Below are 16,056 nucleotides of genomic sequence, written 5' to 3'. Positions count from 1 at the left end.
TCTGTCTCTATGATAAAATTCGGTTCTTTAGAATTTAATTTATAAAGCAAACAGGTTCCCTCACTCCTGTAAATGAACCCAACAAACTAATATAGTACTACTTAAAAATGCTAAAATACTGTTTGAAACCTAAGACCTCCCACTATGATCAACACTAGGTTTATACCCCCATAAAAAACATCTAATGCATGCATCAGGTACTAAACACTGCATATTATAACATGTGCTAAAATTATTGAAAGAACACTTTGTGTGAAGGCCACAATAATATTCGTTTTATTAAAATGAAAGAAAAGCTAGCATGCCACTAACAACTCAAATATAGTATAAAATTTTGAACATTTCACTAATTTAGCAGGCCACCCTTACAACTAGACATAAAAATCAGAAACATAAATATACAACGCATGAGGTAGACATCAAAACAGCCTACTTGTTAAGAGTGCAGACTGGATTATCTAGGATAAGTTCCATTTTCACTTTGGGTCCAACAAGCTCTCTGATATTGTCGATTCCATACATGATCATTGCTGGTCTGCAATAAAACAAAAATGGTGTAAAGATTATGTGATCAACTGAAGACACATCACTTCATGATTTAAGATTACACACAAAAAATAAATTCTCATTTAATTGCATTTGTATAATTTTCAGACAAACTGAGATAGCAAAGCTTTCCACAATAAGTGTATAAATATGAGTAATTGCATTCCAGATGTCATATGTAATAGCAACAAATAAAGTAGATACTAACATGAAGTTTATAAAAATTTAAAATGGAAAACATATTCTTTGGGTAACTTTAACTGTCTATTACTCACTTCTTAATCTGTAACTGATTTGATCCAAAATGTTCAATCTCACAGCACTCAGGGGATACTAACCATTGTAGAGCAAACAAAATTTTGGTTATATAAAATGGTAAATTGTTACAATACCTAAAATATTCACCATTACACCAGCAATAGGATAAGTTAATGAACATTGATTACACAGGCTACTAACCTTTCTAAAGAAAGCCCAAAGGCTGCAATGGTAACTTCTTCTGGCAATCCCATTGGCCGTAACATCTCAGGTCGGAAAATACCCGAATTGCCAACCTCCACCCACTTTTTCAAACCTTCATGATAACTGAAAAAAAAAGAAGTTTTAAATGATTAACAATGTAAAACACTTTCCACATCATTATTAGGGATATTTATTAAAGCAAATAAAAAATTATGGACGAGTCATCTTTTAAGCAATAAAATAGTTTGGTATTAGGTAACATATGCCTTCATGAGACATTTGAGATGTAGGGGCTCATACGAACGAGTCCATCACCATAAATTAATACTAAGACTGTTGATAAAGCACTAAGATCTTAAGAATCCTAAACTTCAACATCCACATCCTATCAAGAACTGAGTACAAAACAAAGAGACACAAGTAACATATTTTTCTCAAACATTAAATAATGGCTTCCACAATGGGCTCAATATACCTTTTGACAAAGCAAAATTGATCTATATAATAAACTCCAGGTTTTGTTACTAGAGTTTACATGGTCACTCTAGATAGGATGTTTGCTGCTGTCAGTACTTATCACAAAGCTGTCTAACTTCACCTTTTATCTTGTTCAAAGTTCTAGTTTTCATTTTTGTATAAGTCCTTCATGCAAACACCAGCAGAGTCTAGAAATATCCCTCAATGTTTGCAATGAACTAACTGATATAAAAAATAGCTATGGATGTCAAAATTTGCTTTTATATTATCTAAAGCAGTAGTCAACAGAGTAACATTTCTAAATTAAGAAGCTCAGTCCCAGCAAGTATGCTATTAAAGCTATCAAGGTATTCTCTACTTAAGACACCCTATGGTTCTAACAGTTATCCTTGAATAAACCAATTTCAAACTTGATATATTCACTTGGTGTTCTAATTAATACAAGATGAAAAAAAGAATGAAATTCAAGCAACATACCTGAATATTTCCATAGAGGGTTCTGTATATGGATTGTAGGCAGGCTTAAACCGTAATTTTGTAATGCCAATTTTTTCAAAGAAAGCCTGGAATATATAATAATTTATAATCACTAATGATAAATTGACTCTATTTATAATTATTAACAGGCTCACAATGAACAAGTAAAGTAGGTGCATGTTCATTATCATAAGCACTTGTATTTTAACTAAGAAAGTTTGCAAGGGATTACAGATACCAAAAGCATAATTAACATTACACATAGATCCCGCTTGAATAACTTCCCAACTACGAGAGACTGCTATTATTACCAAAGGTAATTATTGTTTTGACTTAAGTTCTATAAAAATTTAAAATTTGAAGTTTTCCAGTATAGTCATACAGAAGAACACAGACATAAAAAAAAAAAAAAAAAAAAAAAAAATCTCCAATTCTAGTTCTCTCTCATATCAGAACCACCTAAAACTATCAACACACAATGAAGGTACCTACCTTTATGACACCCATTAAGTGCTTCACACCAAGATTGTAGTCTGCAACCACACCCTCAATCTGGTGAAATTCTGCAAGATGCGTTGCATCCAGAGTTTCATTTCGGAACACTCGGTCAATTGAGAAAAATTTAGACGGCTGGAAACCTTCCTGAAATAGAAACATGTTTATTAATCTTCCTTTCAAGAATATAGAGAATTGTTTAACAACTGTAGTCCAAACTAGAGTTAAAAGTGTTGTTGTTAGCAAATACATGTTTTAATACAAAGTTTGCCCTATAACCATTAATAAGTACGTAATATTTCCATGTCCAGATAACCATACCAAACCATGAAAAACTAACTGAAGCATGAAACCATTCAACAAGAGACTTGCTAAGTGACAAGTAACATGGAAAGAAAGTTCAAGAAACCACAATCATATTAACTGAAAATATACACCAATAAAGCTGACACTACTCATCCCAATTATTCTTTCACATATGTACAAATTAGGTTTAATCACATTTGCAAATATTGACCATAAAACTGGTAATGCATTATCTTCATTATCTTAAGAGTGAATCCTTGATTTCTCTCAAACGAATGAACAAAATTATGGGAAAAGACTACTGAATACTCTATTCAGGAGCATTCCCTGAACCTCTTCATTAATAACACATTACTGCAGAATTGAGTACACAACAGATTTCACTTTTGACAGTATCTTAGCAGTAGTCGGCACAGTATAATCCATAAATTATAAAAAAATTTAATAATTAAGACTCAGTGCTTGTTAAGCAGCCATGCAAGAAAACCATAATACTGAACATTCTTCTCTGTTGTCAAACATCAGCAATTGATAAGTGAATCTCAATTAAACAACATACTTTAGATACAAAAAAACCACTCTCAAAAATGGAATTTACGCTATTAATCAATTTACCTGTGCAAGTCTGTACAGCATCCTGGCACTCACAGCTGTCGTATGGGTCCGTAAAAGATTTTTGTGAGCTTCATCTCTGTCCCAATCATACTGATAGCCTGTCGAGCCATAGCCACCCACTGAGTGAGTTTTTTTGACCTTCAAACAATGACAAGGGAATTTGAAAGAAAGTACATTTATACATAATACAAAACTAAATTCAAAATATCTGTCATTAATAAGAAATACATAGTGATACAATGCCATTCATCTTATAGGGAACCACAAGGGATTTTAACGACGTGCCTGTATCAAAAACAAAATATTTTTTTATTCAAGTAATTATTAATTCACGTCACCAACATTGTTACTTTATTCAATACAAAGTAAGTTTAGATAGCTGTTGTATAATGTCAAATTACTAGGTAATATTATAAAAACTCTAAAACTGAAAAAACTAGTGTTGAAAATCAACTGAAAACATAGGGGATGTTATGGTCACTCTTTACTCACCCTTTGTAAGTAATCTTCAGGAACACTTATAGTCCTTGCTGGTTCAGCGACATAAAATGTGTCATGGGCATCTCGGGCAGGATGTTGCTGGGGTTGGAAAAGAGCATCAAAATTCCAAAATGCACTTTCAACAAAATTGTTTGTGGGCATTTCAGTGAAGCCCATCTCCAAGAAAATTTGACGAAACTCTGCCCTCAACTGCATCAAGGGGTGCAGGTGTCCTGATCGTTGCTCTAGCCGTCCCTGAAATAGGGAAACATTAAAAATGATATTGTTATGATACAATAAAGTTTGTTCATACTTACCTGGCAGATATATATATAGCTGTATTTTCTGAAGTCCGACAGAATTTAAAAAACTTCCGACACACGCAGTGGTCGGCCAGGTGGTTAGTACCCATTCCCGCCGCTGGGAGGCGGGTATCAGGAACCATTCCCATTTTCAATTCATAATTTTTATTTCCACTGTCCCCTGAGGGGAGGTGGGTGGGTACTTGATTATATATATCTGCCAGGTAAGTATGAACAAACTTTATTGTATCATAACAATATCATTTTGTTCATGAAACTTACCTGTCAGATATATATATATAGCTGAATCCCACCGTTGGAGGTGGGAAGGGACAGAATAGAAGGATTTTGGGAAACAAATGCATGCAGATGATTTACATCTTGGTTCCACCTGTTAGCATAGCTGACTTCGTGATTACTGTCACCCAAGTCTGCTTCTGCTTTACTAGAGTTGCCAGCGAGGTAGAGACCTATAAAGCTGGTGCACTCCAGATGATCTGTCAACGGGGGCGTGACCACAATGTGACTAGACCATATTGACCATACCATGAGGGCTAAGAAGTAAAATAAATATATATATATAAATATATATATCACCACCTGACCAACCTAGCCAAAGTTAAGGTGTGTTAACTAAGGCTTAAGAGTTAAGAAGTCGCCGTTGTCGGCGACTCAACAACTAAATTAAGAGCTCTTCATAACCATTTTCTACAGGATAGGATGAGTGGTACTTCTTGCCCCCAAGATTGTGTCTGCAGACACGTATGGCCCTAGTGAGCAGCAGATCTCATATGCCATTTTCACATCTCGCAGGGAGTGTGAAGTGAACACAGAGTTGCTTCGCTAAAACATGGTACTCAGGATGTTGCTGAGTGCCATGCTCTGTTGAAATGCTTCCGAGGCCGCGCCCTCACCTCGTGAGCATTCAGATAAAAAGATTTCAAATCTTTGTGCAAACACAATGAAGGAGCATTTTTTAAAGAACTCCTTAACACTAAAGCCAGGGTGTTCTTCGATATGGGCAAGTCTGGTCTTTTTCGGAACACTGCAGATTGCCCGAATGACTTCGACTTTCTTGAGTTTTATGTAGATAAAACTTGAGAGACCCGACAGGGCACAGGACTCTTTCTGGCTCCTGCCCACTAACTTGTGCCATCCTTGCTTCCAGCTCCTGGCCCAAGGACAAAACGGGTTTCCATTCTTAGGCCACAATGGAAGGCTTAGAGAGCACACCGCCTTGTGTTCTCTAAAGCCAAAACTTGTGACGATGGCTTAAAATCTCACTAACGCCTCCTTTGTCGTATCTAGGGTGGTTAGAAGAAGGCCTTCCTGATCACATGCAAGAAGTTAACAGGTAGGAGAGGTTCGAATGCTTTGACATCAAGAACTTCAGACTACGTCTAAGTTCCATATTGAAAGCTTCGATCTGGACATGCACAGTCAGTCTGTCTGTACTAAAGTCAGGTGACCGACCAGTTGACCAGTCAGACGAATCAAGGACAGCAAGGCTGTACCCTGAAGACCATAAGGCACTATTCTTCGCTGAAGGATGAGTGTCTGGACTGCCTGGGCGATTCAATCTAAGCAAACCTTGGGGGTGTATCAACGAAACCCAACGTCGTCAGCGAATCAACTCCTGACTCGAGCTTCTGGTGCCAGGAGAAAGGAGCGAGGAGCAAAAAGGCGATTCAGTCCCGAAGGAAGAATGCCTGACAGTCCAACCTGGTCTCATGTTACACGATCATCGGGGGTGTATAAAAAACGCAACCGACTTCGTCAACAAGAAACTCAGGGCTACTATATGTCGCCTGATCTCGCACGAGTGTCTGACTCCGAGAAAACAGGTGAGACAAAAAGTAGATGGTGAGCGAGTTTTGAGATTCCACAGAACTCAAAGATCGTGAAGGGCTTTGTTGTTTGAGAGACGCAAATCTCTGAGCCCAAAGGCCGTCAACAACATATTTGCGTATTCTTTAATAGTTGTGACTGCCAGCTTATCCCATTCTTCAGACGGAAATGGAAAACGGTAATCTTATTCCTGTCAACATCTCAATAGTCTGAACATAGTCAGACTCAGAGCGGAGAGGTTATAGGTACCTTTCGAGTTAGAGTAGACCGACTCTCTCGGAAAAGGTCCTTGGAAAGTGAACTAGGAAGGATGTGACCTCTGTGAATCCAGGATCCCGAAGGCCAACATGGGCCGACCAGCGTCATTGTCGCTCCCTGTGATGTCATAAATCCTCTTATTACATTTTTTAAGCGATTGAAAAAGGGGAAAAGAGACTAAACATCCATCCCAGTTCAATATCATAGGATGGCGTTTTAATGGTACCGATCCCGGATCGAGAATAAGGGAGCAGAGAAGAAGAAGCCTCTTCGTCCTCAACATATCGAAGAGAAGAATGAAAAGGGCGTCCCTAAGTCTCCACAACTCTCAACTTACTTCTAAAGAAAGATTCCACTCGGAAGTCAATAGTTGCTGCCGTCGATCGAGACGATTCGTACGGACTTTTGCAATCCTGTAACAAACCTCTAGAGGATCGTTACATTCTACGCCTGTTGTTATAATAGGCTCTTTCTCGTAAACTCGAACAGGGACCGAGAGAAGATACTTCTTAAGATATGAGAGAGCTGTGGAATATCAGAGTTGATCTGGACCACTGGTTCCAAAAACTCGTTTCGAGGACTGGAGGGACGACCGAATTGCTTTTACTTCTTTCAGATTAAGATCCAGGACATCTGAAACCCTATCCAGATGTCCGGCACCTTCTTTCTATCACCTCAGGTGATAGACGCACTGAGAGATGTTCATAATCATTCCTAGATCTTGAATAATATTTCAGTTTCTCGGTAGGAAAAAAACTGTGGAGGTCTGAATTGCAATCTATTCGAGGAAACAAACTTCTTCAGGAAGGAAATGGTCCCCAGCAAGCTCATCCATTCCCTCCCCGAGTATGCTTACTTCCCTAATAAGGCTGCGCTTTGCCTAAACAGGAGAGCATGTAAAAGTGCAATGTTGCGGTATACTCGTAGTTCTATACCGTGCGGTAACGAGCACCGAAAGGATTAAGAGATAACTCTGCTGAACATAGTAAGGCAAAACGAATGCAACGTTTATTCATTCACGTAAGAAATCCCCTCAATCTTAGGCTAAAGTCCGTGATTGGAGGACAGAGATAGTGTTAGTCAGTCATCACGCAGGAGAGACGTAACCGCCAGCACAACACAGAGATACGGTTAGTCAGTCAATCCCGCAGGAGAGAGAGACGTAACCTACCGCGCATGACAGCGCACGATCTGTTACTGGCTCGGTTGGACTGGAGCCTGGAGGACAGACACAGCAGCAGCCAGCAGCTTACGAACGTCGTCTCTTAACTTTATGTCTGGGTTGCCAGCTACCCTATTCTACGAAGAAATAGGTCCGTTATTTTTTGAGCAGAAAGAGACTCTCAAGCTGGTATATTTAAGCGAAACAGAAAACGCTAAATATATAGATGCGTTTGTGTCGTCAGAACACTACCATCATACAACGGTAAAACGATAAATCGGAAACTCCTGGAAGGCTGCAGGGAGTAACGATTAAGTCCTTAAAATAATAGACAGATCTCTCGGTTGCCATCCGAAGAGGTAACTACAGCAAGCGTATATGACTTGAACCAACCAGTAGTAAAATAACGCAAGGCAAAATATGATATTATATCATAATAAAGTTTGTTCATACTTACCTGGCAGACATATATATAGCTGAATTCGGAAATACAGCTACATACATATCTGACAGGAAAGTTTCATGAACAAAACTTAGAGAATCGAAGCAGACAGCTCAAGCTTCTTATGTTATTGGACAGCGTAAGTTCATTGACGTAGTCTACAAAGTCTATTTCTTGTACGAGTCTGTGAATGACGAATGAGAGCTCTTCCGAATCTTGTCAATAAGAGCTTATTCGCTTACGAGCAAAATCACGTTTAATGAGATGTTTGTCAATGAGAAAAACTAACCCATTTACGGGACAAAGAGATATTTTGTCAATGAGGGGATACCCACTTACTTGACAAAACGATAGTATATTGTCAATGGGGGAAAGTCACTGAATTGACAAACGTAATCCAGGAAGTCGAGCATTTTATTTTTCTGATTCCCGTCTCAAACGAGGAAGGGGCAAGAATCCTGTTAGAGACTGGGCTTACGGCAGGTAGAACGACGATGTTCAATTCGGCAGCGTAGTCCCGACTAGAAACTAACAAAATCTATCATCTGAAAAACCCTTTCAGATGGGCTAAAAAGCTTGCAAAATTATCCTGGGAAGAGGAAGAAACTCTCCAACCAGCTTCCTCTCCCGTATCACAACTAATGCCTGCTAAAGCTTAAAATTTATTGACAGTATGGCAAAGGAAGTCCTGTCTTGCGCTCTCCTGAAGAGCGTCCTTTTGATGAGTGCCTTTGCAAGAATCCATACTGAAAAACCTTGCCAGAGTCCTGACGTGCAGGACATCGAGCCTTTACATAACCTGTAACTGCCTTATCGCAAAGTCTTGACTGCGGTAGAGAAACGAGATCTTCCCTTGAGCTTTCCTTAACTCCATCCACCTTTGCGAAAAGCAATATAATATTGATAGAGACCTCTTGAATTCACGAAAACCCGAGGTCTTGCTGGGTTTCGAAGACGAAGTTGACTGTTCACTTTAAGCTTCCTCCGAAGCACTGCTTACTTCACATTCTTTGCATGTGAAGTATAAGGTATCACCGAAGGTAGAGGTAAAAATTCTTGAGGCCCAAATCGTAAACAAGAGCTTGAAGAGTTCAACAGAAACGTTCAGCCAGGCGACACACCTGGCGTGCGCTGGCGCGCGCTGCGCGCTCGGCGTCCACTGGTGCGCGCTTGGCGTGCACCCGCGCGCGCCTGGCGTCCATCCGTCCAAGCCGAGCGTCAAAAGAAGCGTGCAGAAAAGCGTCACGCTCCTGACAGGCGTCAAAACAAGCGAGAGAAACTGCCTTCAGGGAAGAGCGAGATGCATCTCGGAGAGAAATCCGACTGCACGAAACAGTCTCAGGAGAAGGGTTGATCGTGTGAGAATACGAGGGGCGAGGGAACGCCTTCTTATTCTCACAGTAACAAAGCTCGGACATCCGCTCTCAAAAGCGTCCTGCTACTAAGACTTCTTTTCATATTTCTCGTGGAAAGACGTACACGTGATCAGGCGACGTTCGCCTTCTTACTTCTCACTGGAACGCATAACGAGAGAGAGAGGACGTGAAGCGTCCTCTTCTATAAAGCTTCTATTTAGAGGGCGCAAGTCCTTCCGAAAGCTCCAACCCCTGCGCGGGGAGGACGCTTTGGAGGACGAGAAGCAATCCTTCAGGATTCGTGCACGTGCACGCACTTAGGCAGTCTGGGGATTTTCATCAGAAACTGCCGAAGGCACGCCAGATCGGTGGGGGTTCCTCGTAACCCTCCTTCGGCTTTCGACATGCTCTCTCCCCGGGTCCTGGGAGTCAAGCAGAGGTCCCGGCCTAGAGGCGAAATAAGGCCGATCTGACGCACCCTCCACTACACAAGGGGCACTGTCACTGCACTTAGCCACTTCACTAATTGCTCTCTAAAGCAAGCACTTTCGATTCTAAGATACGAATCGAAAGAGTATTAGAGAAAGGGCAATAACCTCTACAGACACTGTTTAGGGCCCGAAGGCAACATTACAGGGTTAGGAGAAACAATAACAGAAGTAGCACTCTTCACAACAATGAAGGAGAGCGATCACCTCTCGCAGACATATTCATAACCCGTAGGCCATACTACAGGGTTAGGCAAAATAAAGTCTACAGGAAGGTTAGCAGGTTCACTACCCTGACTTTTGTTTACTGATTAATTGCGTACATACGAATCATACGTTTTCCTTACGGAATTAGACATAGTCTCACACTCCTTACATGACAAATCTCAACAAAGAAGCAAGACTCATACCCCTCGTGCATACCAAGTGCGTATCTACCGAAGCTTTCGGTAGCCACACCCTATCTTAGCAGACAACACCCTCTGAAACTAGCCTAACTAGATTCAGATATCTTATGCAAAAATGAATCAAATTCAAATCAATTTAAGATAGCGTATGCCTAGCCACAAATCCAAGTAAATAAATTAAAAGACAATTAGGATACTTAGCGGCAATGAAGTTTCCAAAATCTAAGACGGAGGTACTGGAAACAGGTGTTTCCAGCACCGGCGACAGAAAAATTATGAATAGAAAATGGGAATGGTTCCTGATACCTGCCTCCCAGCGGCGGGAATGGGTACTAACCACCTGGCCGACCACTGCGTGTGTCGGAAGTTTTTTAAATTCTGTCGGACTTCAGAAAATACAGCTATATATATATCTGACAGGTAAGTTTCATGAACAAATAGAAATATTTTGGAACTTTATGTCCTATAATAAAATATGCCTTTACACATTAATTTTACTTATAAACTGTATTACACAAAAACAAGTAAGGTTAGACTATAGTTTTACATATTGAAAATAAACAAAATCTGCTATTTTCTCAATTCATATCTTTACAGGATTTCTATTTATTTCCATATCCCATGAAATATTTATATATTTTCCCCCTTACAAGTTAAAAACACTTATGATAAAAACATTTCTATAGGAATCAGAATCTAAATTTGTTTACAAAAAGTTCTACATCCACTTACTTTTGATTGAAAATTGAAGGGTTTAAAGGTTTTACTCTTCCAGAGGCCACTCTCAATCATTTCCTTTGTTAATTCTGCTTCCTGTTTTGTGACCGTTGTGGTGAATCCGCTACCTCGTGAAACTTCAAAAAAGGTAAGATCACTGCAAGTTAAAATAATTCCAGGTTAGAGACACTAGGTACAGTACCCTTTTTGACTTATTAAATATTAAATATAATACAAAGGTAAAACTCCAAAGAAATTAATGATTTAGTAAACTGCACCGTACTGCAATGGAACACCACACAGTTTAAACAAACTCACACTTCTTTTATCAGCTTTCTCTTCTTGTAATCTGCTTTGATTTTATCCGGGACAGCATCAGTATCTCCAGCAGCAATGGATTTTAGGTGTAACTGCACCACATCCTCAATGGATGGCAAAGCTCGCACAACTTTTTCGCCTTCTTTCTTAACCCACTGAAAACACCAACTCATGACATTTTTCCTTGGTTATATTGCATTTAAGAAAGAAATAAAGACATTGTCCCTAGCACCTGGATTTAAAAAAAAAAAACTTGACTAAAGCAACAACATAAAGCACACACAGTGCCAAATGCATTCGTGTGCCAAGTGAAAGAGCAAAAAAGTTTAATGACTGTCCAAGATATTTTCTTCTGACATTTAATGAAAGCAGATACAATGACTCTGTAACATTATGAAAGTAGGTTCAACTGTCGCAACATCTTTCAATGACAATATATAACTATTATGTGGTGCTATATGAACTCAAACCACAGAATGGGAAAGCCAATCTTTACAGTTTTTACTCACGATTAATATTAAAAAAATTAATTCTGCACTTTGATTCAAAATACAGTTAGAGTAAGTACATATATTTAAAATATTGTATGTGAACTTTCCTAATTGGATAATGGTTCTATTCCTGAATAACATGGTGATAACTTACAGAATAAGACTCTATATCTCTAAGAAAAATAGGGTTGTTACAATAGTAACATCTTACCACATCTAAAACAAAATGACATACCTTATTTTTCATTGCTGCTCCAAGAGCTATATTTGCATTAGGAAAATTGGCCTTAATTTCAGCGACTGGGGATCCTTCTGGGGACAGAGAATTGAAAAGGCGTGCTTCGAATGACCCATCTTCCGCAACAGAGGCTCCTTCTTCTGTGCACTCCCAGCTCTTTTGAGTCTCTTGCTTGACATTTATGATCTGCAGAAAAGCATAGAAAAAAAATATTGTGAGAGCTGCATCCAATTAAAACTGTGAATGACATCTTAAATACACTAGACCTTACTGATCCAGTAATTAACTTGCAGAGTGCCTAACTAACCACAAAAAAAGTCTACACTATTTCTCAGAAATAGCTATGCTTCCATTGTTCTTGGTTTTCTAAGAAGTAAAAATGACAAATTTTAATGATTAGTTTTACTTTTTTACACTATTATTTCATTTTGGACTTGAAAATATAATTTTTCTGTTTTAACATTTACTTGGAATGTTTCAGCAAAGCCTCTTATACTAAGGACCCTGACCCCAAAATCGGTTTAGTTAAATCAACTAGTACTTGAATTGTACTTTCCCTCATGCTAAAACCCTGCTTTCCAACTGTTGCCCCGAAATGTATGATATAAAGGTAGGGTCTACTATTTTTAATGGTCCGCTGAATTGTAGGATATAAAGGTGGGGGTATACTATCTTCAATGGCTCCCTGAATTGTAGGACATAAAGATGGGGTCTACTATCTTTAATGGCCCCCTGAATTGTAGGATACAGGCGGTCCCCGGGTTACGACGGGGGTTCCGTTCTTGAGACGTGTCGTAAGCCGGAACATCGTCAAAAATCCTAAGAAAACCTTACTTTTAATGCTTTGGGTGCATTGAAAACTATGTAAACTGCATTCTTATGGCATTTTTCATCAAAAAAAACCTTCAAATATTGATTTTTTTTGCATTTTTGGTGTCATATTTCATCTCCCAGATGAGTGTTGTAGGCATCGTAACCCTGGAAATAACGTCTATTGACAAGTGTCGTAACCTTGGAACGTCGTAAGCCGACACTGTCGTAACCCGGGGACTGCCTGTATAAAGGTGGGGTCTACTATCTTTAAAAGTATCTATTGGCAAATGAAACAATTGCCAGAAAAATTCACAATGCACATTAAAACACAAGAAAATTTTATTTTTAATTCCAAAATGCAATAACGGTTTAAAGTAAAATCTTACAAAGTTACAATGTTGTAAAAGCTAGCCATGGTAAGTCCTATGAAGCCATGTTATAGACTAATGGAGGGTAAAATTTTACTTGAAACCATTTGAACATTTCTGACGTTCATTTTATTTGCAAATGACCTAACGTAGGGCACCTGGTCCTTACCCTATTCTCAAATCATTCCACGAACTTACATTAATATCGATGAGAACATCAGTAGGCTTTAGGTCCTTATATTTCACTTTTGCATTTTACCCGGTAATTCTTACCGTCTACTCCGCCAGCAAGTTATCATATTTAAGTACTTTCACTAAAAAGAGGGAAGTCCAAGGTTTCGTTTGATATATAAATCTAAGCGGCGCTAGGTCAAGAAGTGGTTTAAAAATCAAAATTAAATTTGACCCACCTGAAAAAAACTAAGTCCCTCGACTTCATAACTCTCTCAAATTCCTCTTCAGACTGAGCTCTCATATGTTCGTTAAAAACATAGATTATATCATTATTACATCATCGACTGTATTCTACGTAGCAAGACGTCACCCAAACGTCATAGTTTTTAACCAATAATGATTATCCACATTTTACTTGGGACTAGCATTTTAACAAAACTAGAATCCTAGACTTGAATACCCAATCAGGTGACAGTTTTACTACTAACACTTTTCGACACTTTTCACACAATTTCAACCGCTAATTTTTCAGTCTTTTGAGAGCCATGGAGGCGTGTGAACCTTCAACTTCTGGTGCGGTTTCTCATTTACCCTCTACTTTGGGATTTGAAGAATCAGTTGCCTAAATACGGTCGTCGAAAGGATCAGTTTGTTGGATACTTGGCTCTTGCCTATTTTAAATAGCATTTTAAAGTATAGGCTCCATGCATTCTTAAAGATGGCAGCTCACCTTTACCCTCCAACCTAGTAATTAAGTACACAAAGGGTTTTAGGCTGTCTTATATATACTATGGCTGTGTAAGGGGGGGTCCCCCCCAAGCTTAGGTTAGCTGGTGGCCTTGTTTATTGCTAATTCTACATTGGCCATTATTCGTATGTTAAAACGGATTCTTTAATTCATTCCCCACCCAAAAACCCTGGTTTCCCACTGGGGGTCCCCCAAGATTGGAAAGGTTAACAAATAGGGTAAAAATACTATTCCTGCTAAAAAAAAAAAGGTCAGCTTTAGATAAAGCACTAAGTAATTCATCGGAAAAATAAATATTATCAAAATTATTAGTGGCGGAGATATTATACAGAATTACCTTTTACCCCACCAAGATACCCAGCTTTCCCACTGTGGTCCCCTACCTATATTGTAAGAGCAATATAGTACCTATGGGTGGGGTCCACTAACTCCAAGAGTAATCATTTGTTAATAATAAATCGAATGCAAGAAAATACATGGAACGATCAATAGACACATGAAAACATGGAATATTATTATAATTTTAGGGCAAAAGGCAGTACCTGATGGTTTGAAGTACAACCTTAATGGGAGGAGGCCAGTGGGGCGAAGGAACTGATGAGAATTTGGCAAAAACTGGTCAATCCTACAACTGTCGATGCCGCTTTAAATAGCCAATAATAGGTCAAACTGCGTGAGTATACCTAGTACCTACCTAGGTAGTAGGTAATATCCAATCAAGTATCCACGTATAGTATCTACGCTTAGGATACTAGGTACTACCTAGTAGTAACTTACACCGTACAATGTCCTATTAATATTCTCGACTCGTAACCATGCCATAAAAATCCATATAGGTAGTATAAATCAAGCAATCAATGATAGATAATAGGAGAGTCAAAAGGTCTATTGGAATAGACACTACTAGGGTCTAAAGCTGCGACAAAGTGCCACATACATCGTCATTAATACTCACATTCCCTAAAGACTCGATCGATTTAATCGCCCCGACAACCTTCTGATGGGGAACGTTGACCAATTTAGCAATATCAACCGAGGATAAGGTGCCCTTTGCGTCAATACACGACAGAATTTCTTTCTGGATATCCATGGTGAGTGTTCCCATGTTGTCACTGGCTGCCGACAGCCGATGGTCAAAGTCTGCGATTACATTCCGGTGTTTCGCGAGACATGTCGTAGTGAAACGCCCCTTTCATACCCATCAAAAGTAGGAGGTACATATATTGGTAATGTTTTTCTCTTTTAGACGAACATTTAAAGGCACAATATATTAGTAAATGTTTTAGCCGGAAATTTAAGGGCATAGAACATTAGTAATGTTTTTTTCAGACGGTTATACAATGAGATATTTCAGTTTTACTGTTTTTTTTAGATTATCAATGATCATAGATTCGTGATGAAGTTCGTATTCAGAGTTTCACGAATAATATTCAACATTCCATTAAAATGCTAAGAAATACGTCAAGCAAAATAAAGATATGACAATTTTGCAATAAAATATATATCTAACATGACTTAATTTCACAAACTTTACTAGTAAATCACAATAATGTTATCTCTACATTTAAGGGCGTGATGAACAAAACGTTGATGAATAAAGAGAATCTATACCAACAGTTAAAAATCTTCCAAACGTTGGTCACTACCTGAGGAAAGAGCCACGAAAGACCATAACATAAGCAAAAGTGAAATGTTTGACAGCATGGACGCATCTGCCATAAATTTACATAAATGCACATACCTGTGTATTTGTGTTTAGTCTTTTAACAAAATATATCATATCGTTCTTTTACATTTATCACATTAAACAAACACTCTTCTTTACAGAATAGATTTAAAAATACATTAATGTTAAATATCAGATGCCACATTCACCAAATTCCAATGAAATTGAGCTTTTCATTGATTTTATTCTCTTCATTTACTTCCCACGCTGTAGGTCATGGATACTAGTATTACTTGAAGTGTCAGTACACGTGGCTTAGAAAAGTTCTCCTGACTGGGAATCGACATAGGCAACAGATCTTGCATAATGCGTCTTAGAGAACAATACAGTCCAGGTAGTTCTT

At 38.6% G+C, this 16,056-nt stretch overlaps 1 protein-coding gene across 2 annotated transcripts in view; it reads right to left on the bottom strand.

Annotated features, from left to right (window-relative positions):
* LOC135202267 (phenylalanine--tRNA ligase alpha subunit-like) overlaps nt 1-15,154 on the bottom strand; it is a 59,666-nt gene extending 44,512 nt beyond the window's left edge. The window contains exons 1-10 of one of the 2 annotated variants that reach the window (XM_064231568.1): nt 14,943-15,154; nt 11,882-12,070; nt 11,156-11,310; nt 10,853-10,994; nt 3,871-4,113; nt 3,379-3,516; nt 2,455-2,604; nt 1,963-2,048; nt 1,006-1,131; nt 434-535 (exon numbers count right to left, since the gene is read on the bottom strand). In XM_064231568.1, the coding sequence (XP_064087638.1) occupies nt 434-535; nt 1,006-1,131; nt 1,963-2,048; nt 2,455-2,604; nt 3,379-3,516; nt 3,871-4,113; nt 10,853-10,994; nt 11,156-11,310; nt 11,882-12,070; nt 14,943-15,092 (1,481 nt within the window). In that variant the 5' untranslated portion in view covers nt 15,093-15,154. The remainder of the gene's footprint in view (nt 1-433; nt 536-1,005; nt 1,132-1,962; nt 2,049-2,454; nt 2,605-3,378; nt 3,517-3,870; nt 4,114-10,852; nt 10,995-11,155; nt 11,311-11,881; nt 12,071-14,942) is intronic. The other variant, XM_064231569.1, reaches the window with a different exon arrangement.
* Between the last annotated feature and the right edge of the window lie 902 nt (nt 15,155-16,056).

This window comes from Macrobrachium nipponense, chromosome 30 (genome assembly GCF_015104395.2).
Source record: "Macrobrachium nipponense isolate FS-2020 chromosome 30, ASM1510439v2, whole genome shotgun sequence".
NCBI classification, from domain to species: Eukaryota; Metazoa; Arthropoda; class Malacostraca; order Decapoda; family Palaemonidae; genus Macrobrachium; species Macrobrachium nipponense.
The sequence above is the reverse complement of the archived record's forward strand: the minus strand, read 5'-3'. Positions and strand labels throughout refer to the sequence as shown.